At 40.0% G+C, this 12,444-nt stretch overlaps 1 protein-coding gene across 5 annotated transcripts in view; it reads right to left on the reverse strand.

Annotated features, from left to right (window-relative positions):
- MCTP2 (multiple C2 and transmembrane domain containing 2) overlaps window positions 1-12,444 on the reverse strand; it is a gene marked incomplete at its 3' end in the record, with an annotated part of 245,631 nt that overhangs the window by 123,245 nt on the left and 109,942 nt on the right. For 4 of the 5 annotated variants that reach the window (XM_082619662.1, XM_082619663.1, XM_082619660.1 and 1 more), the window contains 2 exons: window positions 12,029-12,159; window positions 2,410-2,596 (listed from right to left, as the gene is read on the reverse strand). In XM_082619662.1, coding sequence (XP_082475788.1) covers window positions 2,410-2,596; window positions 12,029-12,159 — 318 coding nt within the window. The remainder of the gene's footprint in view (window positions 1-2,409; window positions 2,597-12,028; window positions 12,160-12,444) is intronic. The other variant, XM_082619664.1, reaches the window with a different exon arrangement.

Below are 12,444 nucleotides of genomic sequence, written 5' to 3' on the forward strand. Positions count from 1 at the left end.
GCGATAGTACAGACATCCCACCGGGGAAAATGGGTGTAGAACTACATTCATTCTCTTTTCCCCCTTTCTCTTTAATGAAAATTTTAAATCACCAGAAAAGGCAACATTATTCTGACCTAGTTAGAACAAACTTTATGGATATCAGAGGACTAAACTTGGACCCTTCGTAGATAACTTATTACTACCAGAAAGAGAGTAGGGATGGAAATGGAATGAGTTTTCTAGTCCATGTTACAGCCAGCTCATTAGAGACTGAGCATCTAGTACTGCTCTGTAATCACATTTACTTTCATTTTTAGTTTGCATGGCCAAAGCTCTAATATATCTACTGATAATTCTTAAGCATGTATAGAGATATTTAGATGTCTATGCACATCGCATTCTTTAGAAATTGTGCATGAGATAAGAGATAAGCAAATAAATGCTCTTTGCATGCCTCCAAAACACATTTGCTGAAAAAGATGCTGCTTTCAAACCTTTGGATACAGTATTTCTGTCATCATTAGATAAGTAAAAACCTGTGATAAGTGGACCCCAGGGATTTATAGAAGGGTAGTAAAATCCTTGTTATTTAGGCATTTCAGGAAAGAATAACAAAAGCTTAATAATAGCTAAGGTTTGCCTAACGTAAACCTTAGGAAGCACCATTCCTAAGAACTTTTGGAAGTTGTTTCTTCAAACAGTATTTTCAATCTTAAAAACAACAGAAAAAAAACTAGTGTTTAAGCTAAAATGGAAACATCTGAAATAAAGTACTTTCATAATTTAGAGGCAAAATGCCTTTGAAGATTATCTATTCTTAAAACCTAAAAAACAAATCCAGGGGTCTGGAACTTGTGTCTTGTAACACAGTATCTTTCCCTCTAGCATGCTGGTCAGCTCCTTAGCTACAAAAAAAAAAAAAAAAAAATTGATATTTTTATTTTGATTACTGGCTTTTCAAATCTCTTTTCAATGAGTACTCCTCGAATCCTGAGACATTATTCAAAGCAGTCATTATGATCTTACCTAATGTCACCTTATAAATGCATGACACTCCTCATGAATTTGGTAAATTGTGCAATTTATCCATGGGAAAGTTTGGGGAAGTGTTTTATTTTCATTTGCTTAACTAAAGTCATCAAAGAGAATATTAAAAGTGGATTTTGTCAAAACTTCTTTAGAGTACATCAACCTTGCATGCAGAATCTTGTGCTGTCATTAAGATGTGTGGCTAGGCTTTGTACTCCTGAAGATAAAGGTTTATTCAATTAATCAATACGCCTGCACAGTGAAGGAGTCTGGAGGCACTAAAGTTTATGCTGAGAATAATACTCCCATTAAATAGGGATTCATCTTTGCTTCACTTCCATGCCACTTTCCTAAAACATGCCTTTCGTGTGTGTGGCAATAAAATAAATGTATTGATTTACAAAGAAGATGGAATAAAATGAGAATGCAAATAAAGACACCTAGAAAGCCAGAGCACAAAAAATAATGACAAGGACAAAGCCATTTGATTTAAAAATGCTGAGTGGACTTTTAAGCAAATTGCAACTACTTAGGCAAAAATCACAAACTGCTCTTATCCAGGGTAGTATGGAATAAGTCTTTCATGCCTGTCTACGGCTTGGCTTTGCTTTATGAGACACAAGTGCTTTCTCACTTGATCTTAAGAGGTTCTGGAAAAGCATCTACAACATGGCAAACATTAATATTTAGTTTGTAAAAAAGCAACTTTTGTGAACTTATTAAAATTCCTAAAAATGATACAAATGAACTTACTTACAAAATAGAAACAGACTCAGAGACTTGGAAAACAAACTTATGGTTACCAAAGGGAAAACGTGGTGGGGAGGAATAAATTACGAGTTTGGGATTAACATATACACACTACTTTATATAAAATAGAAGATCAACAAGGACCTACTATATAGCACAGGGAACTATACTCAATATTCTGTAGTAACCTATATGGGAAAAGAATCTGAAAAAGAATGGATATATGTGTATGTATAACTGAATCACTTAGCTGTACACCTAAAACTAACACAACATTGCAAATCAACTATATTCCAAAATTAAAATTAAAAAAATAAAATAAAATTCCTATTTACACATACAGACATGCTAAACAACCTTTTGCCCCCTTGAGGATTTCAATTTTCTCCAAAGAGTTCCAGGATACTAAAAAATCAAATACCTTTTTTTTTTTGGCGTTTAAACTAGGAAGGCAAACTCTATAATCTACTGTCACCTTCTCACTAATGCATTAACCTCTAGGGCTGATGTCTTGTTTTAGGAGACATACCATTAAACTTTGGACAAAGATCTCTTTGGAGGCAGTTTTTCAATTCAGAGACTGTTTCAACTTACAAGTGGGGGTGGGTGCGGGGGTCGGGAGGGGTTGTAGCAAGGCAAAGCACTCACGAATCGCTGGGCGATCTGCTTTCTCTCGCTGGGATCTGCCAAGGGGCACACACACAGATCTGAGATGGAGACTCCCGCGCAGGGCGTGAGGGTGACCAGCATCAAGAGCGTCCCCAGGCAGCTCTCCAGCGGCAGCTCCAGGCAGTTGGCTTGCTTCAGTGGGAGGGCTGAGATATCCACTTTACACCTGGAAAAGTTGCAGGAATCAGGGACAGAAAAGCGATTAACGCGTGGCAGCTGCTGAACCTCCAAAGCACCTGATTTTCATTTCATCCTCCCCATGAAGCCTCACGCTGTCTGGGCATGGGCGATTCCAGTTGCTAGAATCCAGCGATTCCAGTTATTAGAAGAGGTGGCAATTAGAGCTTTTGCATGTAATAAATTCATCAAGTATTTCTACTGGAAACACAATTATATATGGGCTGGCTGAGTAGTGAAGGTTGCAAGGGCTCCCCTGGCTGGTAACACTCCATCCCAGCCTAACACACCCTGAATGAAGGAGAGAAAGTGATCAAAAAAAAACAAAAAACAACAACAACAACAAAAAAAAAACAAAGAAAAGGCAACATGGAGAAAGTGGCAAATGAACCTGAGAAGCAGCAGGTCTGCAGAGAAACAATGAGATCAAGAACTAGAAAGAAAACAGTTTCAAAGTTTCAACACTATGGATGCCGGCTCTAGAAGGCTGCTCTGGGCTGCTCTTGGCTGGTCTTCTACCGGCAAAGAGAATAAGAGACATTGGTTCAAAAAAAAGAAGAAAAGATAGGAGCTTTGCAAGCGGGAGAGGGTTAATGGAGAAACCATTTTCCTCTAGATTAATGCCGACTGGCCAGTTTTTATTTAAAGAAATGTGTTAAGGTGTTTTCCTAATAGGCATAGTTCCACAGGATTTCCCCAGGTGGGTTTCTGTTAGACAAATGGAGCGTGAAGTGCTACTGATTGATCCCATTTTGGCGGCACTGCCAGAAAAGGCTGCACCCATCTGCTATAAATTGCATGTTTTCCGCCTCTTAACAGTCAACTGTTCTGGCGATGTTGAAAACCTCAAACACATTTAAATACAGAAGCAAACACCCATAAGGGGGGGCTGAGGTGCTAAGCCATTTACTTGCTTTGACACGAAAAGTCTGGGATTGCCTGGACCACACTTGCTTTGTTTATGTGCAGGTAGGTGAGGTAGGCAGGGCTGAGCGGAGTGAGGGAGGGTAGTGTGTGTTTTTCATTCTCATTTGCCATCTCTAGTTTTTGAATAAGATGACTATTCAAGACGTTATTAAAAAATGGAAGCATGGCCTCAGAATGTCTGACAGGAATGGATTCTTACCCTTAATCATCAATGGACTTTATAAATTTGCAGATAATAGGAAATAGGTAAACTTACTTTATATATAAAGCAACGACAATTTTGACGCACATGGATATGGAAAAAGTTCCAGTTTAATACATTTAAAAGAAAGCTTGCAATCCCTTCCCCCAAAAATATCAATATTAAAGGTCTATACCAGCTTTTACCACAGAAGAGAAAATATTTTAATAGTGATATGTACCTATAAAATTAAACATATGTGGGTATTTACTTCCTAATTACAATTCCAGTTACTAGAAGAGGTGGCAATTAGAGCTTTTGCATGTAATAAATTCATCAAGTATTTCTACTGGAAACATATTTATATATATATAATATATATTTTTTAAATAACCCTCTATGATTTGAATCAAAACAATTTCTTTTTCTGTGCAATAAGGGATACTTCAAAGTTAAAGTTCACTACTGTGAAAAGAGGGGTTAGTAAATATTTTTATTTCATAAGCAAGTATGTAAATGGGGAGCTAATTTTGCTTGGAAAGAAAGAAATGTCAAGTGCTTTAACTGTGCCATTTCTACAAAACTAAGCACCCGCAAATTCTGAACAAGTATAGCCGTAGTTCATCTGCTTAGGAATACTTTGCTAAGCACTATTTTCCACTGTTATATACACTTTCATGTAATAAACCTCTTTCTTATGGAAAGATGAATGATCCGAATTTGTAAGACTTTTTCTCTCTGGTGGTCACCTTCATTAGTCCAAAGTAGCAATAACCTATTTATGACACATGCATTTTAATATCATTAATAATGGCATTTTGGTCCTTTGAAGTTTACCTTTTTGTTGTGGTGGTGGTTTTATTTATCTTCTGAACAAAGGAAAAGTTACAGGATCTCTGAGAGCAAATAATGTTTGGGAGTCAAAAATGATGTATAATGACGAAAAAATAATTTTTTTCTTGGATAATTCAAAACGGACCTGACAGCAATTCTAAAAAGTCATCTAAAAAGATTGTAAGCAATATTAGCATATCTACAGTAACTCTGCACACTCTCCTCCTGACTGTCTAAAGGCACAGCTTACTTGAACAGAGCAGTTTATTAATTTAAACAAGTGTGAATCACATCCCAGATGAAATGCAAACTAAATATTGAATTTTGTCTCAGAAATTACACATTTTCACAAACTTTTCAGTCATTTCTGCCCACTGTGAAACTTTTCCACCTATCTCAGTTTTAAAGATTATTTCGATAATGAAGAAAGAAACCCTACACAAAACATAGCCTTGCCTATTTTAGATAAAAGAGCCCCATAAACACCAGATGGGGGATTTCAGGACAAACTTAATGGATTCTACATTCCCAGTTAACTATTGAGTGAATTCAATCAAATACTTATTTTTACTTTCTTAGTGACTTGAAAGAGCAAATTAAATTGATACATAGGCATCAGGTCAATCAAAATTAAATCTTGATCCTTCTGCACATAGATTATGACCCTGTTTCTTAGGGTCCCGGCCCCATCATATGAATTAATTGATTCTTAAAACACTGATGTCTTTAGTCTTATGAATTAATGAAAAGCTACCTTCTCCCTAGTGTTAACCACCCGCTCTAAGGATGACTTTCTATAAACTTTCTAGAACTGAACTGCTCTATCCACCTGGCTTCCCCATTCACTTTCACATTCTGGAAGACAGAAGGAAAGATGGGAGTAAGAAGAAATGAATCTCATACAAAACCCTTTCCTCCAGGCCTCCCATTTTTCTCTGTTTCAATCTCAGTCCCCATGGCTTCAGCTCACCCTCACATCTGAAGGAGAACCAGAATGTTCGGGAGGTTAGCCAGAGGCTGAAGAAATATTTACATTAACCCCAAGCTAGGAACTAGCTTGTATGATCAGCAAAAGCAGTAGAAGAAAAAAAAAATTTTTTTAAGGACTTTTCTTCCAGAATTTCAGAATACTTTTACCACAATACTCGTTGAATCTTCTAAAGAAAGGTTAAGTATCGTGAACTAAATGGCTTTCTTTAGGCTCAAGTAAGGATAAATACTCTAAAATCTTTAAGATATAATCATTCTGAAATATATTCATCAAAGACATGTTTAATATAAAAAATCTTGAAAGGAGACTCTGGGCTGCTTCCTTAATTTTCTATAGGGTACCAGATTCTACCCTGAGAAAGTACTAAATAATTTGGTCAGTCTCTTCATTCTTTCTCGTTGCTACTGAAGCACTACAGAATCTGCTGTTCTTTCCCAAGGCTTTCTGTTAACTGTTTAGTTACCAGTTCCGGGAAAAGTGCAGGGTTGGCCCCTAAGAATGCCTAGGAGAAGAGATCCAGCCCAGCTTCCTGGGCAAATCAAAACACCTCCTCCTCCTCCCTTCCTTCTCATTCTTATAAACAACACTTGCTCACTCACTGATTCCAGAATTTTACAGGTATTGTTATATTTTCTCTTCCATTTTGTATCCTCTAAGTTTCTTCCAAAGCTCTACCCAAATGGCAACCTTGTATGAGCAATGATGAAAACTGAGCTTACTACTATGGATGCAAATTTTCTTTGAAAAATAAACTCAGTTTTTAGATATATGGTTTAAAAGGCTCTCATAATGAGTGTTCCAATTATCATTAAAAACCACACCAACATTAATAAGTGACAGGCACTAAGACCATTTTTTCTGTGAAGGGCAAGACAGTAAATATATTTTTAGTTTGTTGGCCACCTGGTCTCTTGCAACTACTCAACTCTCTTCTTGTAGCATGAAAGCAGTAATAGACAATGTACACAAATGAACAAGGCTGTTTTCCAATAAAACTTTATTCAGAAACAAGCAGCCATCTGCATTTGGCCCACGGGCCCTAGTTTGCTGACCCCTAACCTAGAGAAATGCCAGTCATTCAGCTGTGGTGAATTATAGCAATGGAAGTATTTGAAAATTTTTTCCCAGGTTGGTAGCTGACGGTACAAACACATTGATAAAGGTATCAAGAAATACTGACCTAAGAATAATTTAAAAGAAAAAATAACTTTTAACTCACCATAGCCCACGAGACTCTGGCCAACATATCTAAAGACATGTTTGTTAACAAAAACCGATAAAGCAATAAAACTTATAAAACTGTTCTTCTATCTGAGGAAACAATGTGGAAAACACGTGCTCAGGGCATCCATGTAAAACACATGAGTAATGAGCACTAGCAAATTAGGTCTATTCCCGTGGCATCATGTGTGACTCCACAGGCAAGGGGAGTGACCGTGTTCAGACCATCATTCAGCAGGTGCTACACGCTGGCCCTTAGGTGACCAGGAAATCCTCATTCCAAAGTCAGAACTTAGACCATTCAGTCCAAAAGAGCTCCACTACGATAACAAGCTTTGCATTAGGAACATAAAGTAGCAGAGCACTAATGCATCTGTGTCTAGCCAGGAGCTGCTGTGGTTCATCTGCAGGTCATGGAATCCGATGGTTTTGTGACCTCACTCCTGCCTTCCTCTCTAGTTTGATCGCATGACATCACCCACCCTTCTCATTCCTTTCCAGTTTCTCAGCATGTGTTCTCCCTCCTCTCTAAGCCTTTGTCCATGTGGTCCCATCTTCCTGGAAAGTTCTTCCTCCTTGTCAGGCTAACCACCACTCATGTTACAGGTCTCAGCTTAGACTCTCTTCTTCCAGGAAGCTGCCCTTCCACCCCCAAGACGCTGCCCACAACCTAGTGCCTGAGGACAGGATCCACCTCTGAACCCCCAGCACTTGGCAGGATGTCTGATACACAACGTGCTCTATGTTTGTTGAGTAAAATGAACGAACGAACAAATGCATCCCAGTGGCAAAATAAAATTCCAAGTCAAAAACTCCAAATTATAAAGTCAGTGTTTTTTTTGTTAACCAACTAAATATTCTGTAGTGTCTATTTCCTCCCCTATCTAAAAAAAGAAAGGGAAATAAATATATGTACTAGGTGCCTCCCAGATTGAAAAGTCTGCGGTTCTATTCACGTGAAGGAAACAAGGACTAAATGACTTTTTTTTTCCCTCTGCAAGCTTTTTTTTTTCTCTGCATATATTAAAGCCAGCCCCTCTGGCCCACAGGCAGTTAATGTGCTGATTTAGCGTTGTTTCTGACCTCCTGTTCCTGTCTTTCTCCATTAATCCCACCGCATTTTAATGTTTTAATTCAACTCATAATTTTACCATATCAGTCAGCCAAACCTGCTTAAGTTCCACTTGCCATGATAGCTTTTAACCTCTTATTCATTACCATAATTCTATGCTTTATATTATACACTGGTCAGCTTTTCACTTAAATGCAAGGGGAAGAAAAGGGTGCTAGAGTTTTAAACGCTGTACATCTCAGAGGCTAAGGAAGGCGGTGAACAGGAAGAAAATGGTGGCTGCATCATGCCTGGCTGTAAGAGGAGATCAGTGACATGGGGTGCAGACTGTCCAGAGAAATCCTCTAGCCCTGATTCTCCTCTGCACCACAGTCACCAGTAAACTGGTAGCACATCACAGCCACTTTCTGAGGCACCGCGTGGGGCTGAGGATTGGCTCTGAGGCAGCCCAGTTAAAATGAACGTGTGCATTCTCATTCTTAAGTTTCCAAGCTAAATTAATTCTAGAATATTCTGTGACAAATTAATCTCCAGAATCACAGGGAAATGTAAAATATACTTTAAGAAAATGATACGATCATGTTGAAATGGCACAGGTTGACAAGGGGGTTAATCTGTATTTCTACTCTTGCCATTTTGTTTAAAAGTTGGGGCAGGTTATATTTAGCTTTATTTCTTACTCCTCCCTAAAAATTCTCTGTCTCTAGACCACTGATGGACTCAAAAGACTGGCTTTTTTTGGTGCATGAATAAACAGCTGAATTAGTAAGCACGCTGGTCTGGGAGGGGTGTTGGATTTGCCCAAGCACCTTCATCTTACCAGCCCTGACTTCCTCAGGAGTTACCTGTAGCTCAGTGGAAGCCCACAGGTGGACCATGACACAAGGGATTTCAGAAAGTTCCCCATGACTCAGGAGAGCCTGGAGGAGGCTGGCTACCGGGCGGGGGTGGGCCATGCCTGAACCATCACCAAGCTAGCAACCCACCAATGCCAACGTGATTTCTCTTCACATAACTGACCGCTACTCCAGCTTTCTGTCGACAGCGACAAAACCCAGTATTGTTCAGGCTAATCGACACTGCTCAGATCTCCAGTCAACGAATGTCCTTCCCACCATGTCCTGGAAGACAGTCACTGCTCACTCCTACCAAAAAATATTTTAAAAAAGTCTCTCCTGTTTTGAAGAAACAAAAATATGCTGAATTTTAACTAGTGTTTCAGTTACTTAAATGACAGAATTTTAGTTGCAAATGTTGTGGGGATCTATAGTTACCATCCAGAAAAAAAATCTCAAAATTAATAGGAATAATCATAGCTACCAACAAGAGACATTGTTGCCAACTGCCATGATGACCTGCAAATTGGTGGAAAACCCCATTACACAAACAGAAAACCACAAGGAAAGTCACTGCCCAAGGTCACGCAGCTAGCAAACACCGTGGTTACAAGCCAGCCCAAGAAGTACAACTCAGAGGCTGGTGTTCCTTCCCTCACATCAAACTGCCTGGCAGAGGACTTTCTTAGGCCATGCAGGACTTTAAATTACTAGCATCGAGGTGTTATCCAAACACAAAATATGAGACAGGTCTGAGGACAGTTATGACTCATTCAACATTGTCAAAGACCCTTCTCATGTAAAAAGTTATTTCCCAACAGTTGGGAGATAAAATAACTGAGCCTTAGAATTACAACAAAGAACAGGAAAACAGTAAGTGAACATTTTTAAATAAGAAGGAACAGTAAGTAACAGGTCTGTGATACGCATATGCCAGCACAATCTCTCTTTTAACTCTGACAAGAAGTATGTATTTTAGGGTGAGTCTCACCCCACCTGGAAGTTCACTCAGGGTAATGCTGTGTAGCCAACTCCCAAGAGATACTTTTGTAATCTTTTGTACCTTAGCAGAGGAAAAAGGAAAAGGATACCAAAAAAAAAAAAAAAAAAAATCCTTTAAAATCCATGAAAAGGAAGGACAGAATGACCACTGGGGCAGGTATACATCTAAGTTACAAACAGGAAATAGCTCAAATAATAAATGAAGACCCAAATGACAAAACATGGCATAAGAGGGACATCTCCAATTATTCTGCGTGCCTGTAAAGAAACTTAACACTCATTTGGAAAAGCGTTTCCTATTATGCGAAGGAAACATAACAGCACAATGACATGCAGAATGAAAGGCCATTATTTTCTGCACCTACTAAAATAACACGCTGGCCATCCATCACTGGGGGCCCAAATTCCCACCATTCAGATAACGCTTTGGGACACAGAGTTCTCTGCATTTGTGCATTTACGTGACTTGTTCCTGCTCTGCTGGCTAGCACAAAGTTTCTGATCCTCCTACCATGGGTGTTGGCAGGGCACTGGGGTGTCACAGTGGTGACCAGGGTGGGAGACACTGGCAAGACTCTGAGGTGTCTCAGTTACCCCATGGGGGAGAGGGTTGTGGGGAGACTAGTAAGGCATCTGACAGGCAAAATCTGTGAAATGCTTGACCACAGGAAGACCTCTCTCCTGGGCTGGACAGTGTGACATGACCTAGTTTGGTACCCCAAAACACAAACCTGGCCCTGGAGATCTCCAAGGAAGCATGGCTACTACCTGCTAGAGCAGCACAGAGCTGGGGACGAGAGGGCTGTGCAAAGCAATGTAACCAGGGCCACGGCACGTGGAGGGAAAAGCACCCATGCCTCAGTCGGTGGCAGTGCTACTCTCCTAGCAGGTGTTTGGACACGTGTGGATGAGCTGTCAGTGTTATGTGTGTGTGTGTCTTCCACAGGATAATCGGGAAATGTTGCTGGCATAAGGTGGGTGAGGGCCAGGTTTATTAGGCACCTGGGACATGCCCGGCCGTCCCATGAGACAAGGTGCCTCTGCTGAGAAGCATGGGAGGAATGTTCCATGGCCTCCAAACTCCCACCTCTCTATCTCAGGAGGAGCCACTGAGGTGGGACAGGGTAACGGCAGCAAAAAGAGCTGACGTTCCATGCACCAGGCTCTGCTAAGTGTTTTACACAGAAAAAGCACTGCATCGGGTATCAGGTTAGCTGGGGCTCATCCCATTTCTGCCCCTAAATTCCTTGCTGATGGAAAAACATGACTTCTCTGGGCCTCTGGACTTCCTCATCTATAAAATGAAGGGGTTCAACTGGATGAGTGTTTTCAATCTTTCATTTTCAGCAGTAAACTCTTCCCTCGAATGGAGCTCTACCAATGTAGAGCACAGGTAAAAGTGGAGATGCTCTGGTTTCAGCAGACCCCCGTTCTCCAAGGGTGACCCCAAGGCATCTCCCTGAACCCAGGGTTCCAGAGAACTTGGTTTGAAAAAGCCCACAAACAGCTGTTGAGAGCCCTTTAAATGCTTACACTGAGGATTGGTGGACAAATTGTATGTATATGGGCTGAACAAAAGGCAGTGGTTTGGTGGGGAAAACTTGGTCTTTGAAAACACAGAATCCTGGCCCTCGCACTCGCTGCTCTGAAGTCTACAGCGAAGATGCCTGCAAACCTCTTGCACTCCATTTCCTCATCTATAAAACAAAAATAATACCACGAACTTGCAGGGCTATCAGAAAGATCAGAGATGTATGCTTCCACCAGCATCTCCTTCAGGCTCAAACTGGAGCAGTCACAGTGCAGGCACAATTGCATTTAACTATATTCTTACTACCATCCTATAAGGAAGCAATTGTACTTACACTATTTTTCGTTATGTATGAGTGAGCCCCTCAGTTAAGTTGGGAAGGTCCAAAGCAAAGAAATAGAACAAATCTGGCCTCAATAGATTTCATTATGATTTGCCACAAAGTTCATCAAGGACACTGAAAAGTTGCCATCAATTTGGGACACCTAGCTTCACAGTGTTACTAAATTATATGGTATTTCACTAAGTAGCAAAACCCAAATCACAGGGTGCATTGGACACTTATACCAACATTTCCCAAAGAGTCTGAGATGGTACGTTATCTTTCTTTAGAGAATTCCTGGCGCATACAATTTTCTTCTGTTGTAATCAATACTAAATGAAAAAAATGAAAAAACTTTCCCCAGGTTAGGGTCCAGCTAAACTTATGGCTCCTTGGGGTGGGGATATGAGGTTTTTATTCTAAGCTCAAACAGATAAAGATATTCCCTCAGACCAGCCTCATGCAGACACATCTCCCACCGTTTAGAAAGCAGAGCAGACTCACATGCCCAGACGTTCCTCATGCTTTTTGCTGTCCTTTCCCCACACTTCAATGTCCAAAATGCCCATCCTGTCAGAGAAGTAGTGAAAGTCAAACTGTTCCCGCCACTGCGGATTTGCACTCTTACACAGTGTCTAGAAAACATGCAGTTATAATATTTATTTTCTTAAAATGGCATTCATTGCTATAGCAACTACACATTCATTTCATTTCTAAACAGCAGGAGATCATGGTTATGATTGCTCTTATAAAGTTAAACTTTTCTTTTTGGAAACGAAAGGGACTTCAAGGTTTTGGGAATTGGCAAAACATCATACTCTTTTAGCTGACTCCCCAGATTCACTAATTTATCCACCAAATTTGGAGAAACACTGTTATCCCGAAAGAAACCGTAAATTTTATATATATAAAATACATAT

This window comes from Mesoplodon mirus (genome assembly GCF_964341445.2).
Source record: "Mesoplodon mirus genome assembly, chromosome: 4".
NCBI lineage: Eukaryota > Metazoa > Chordata > Mammalia > Artiodactyla > Ziphiidae > Mesoplodon > Mesoplodon mirus.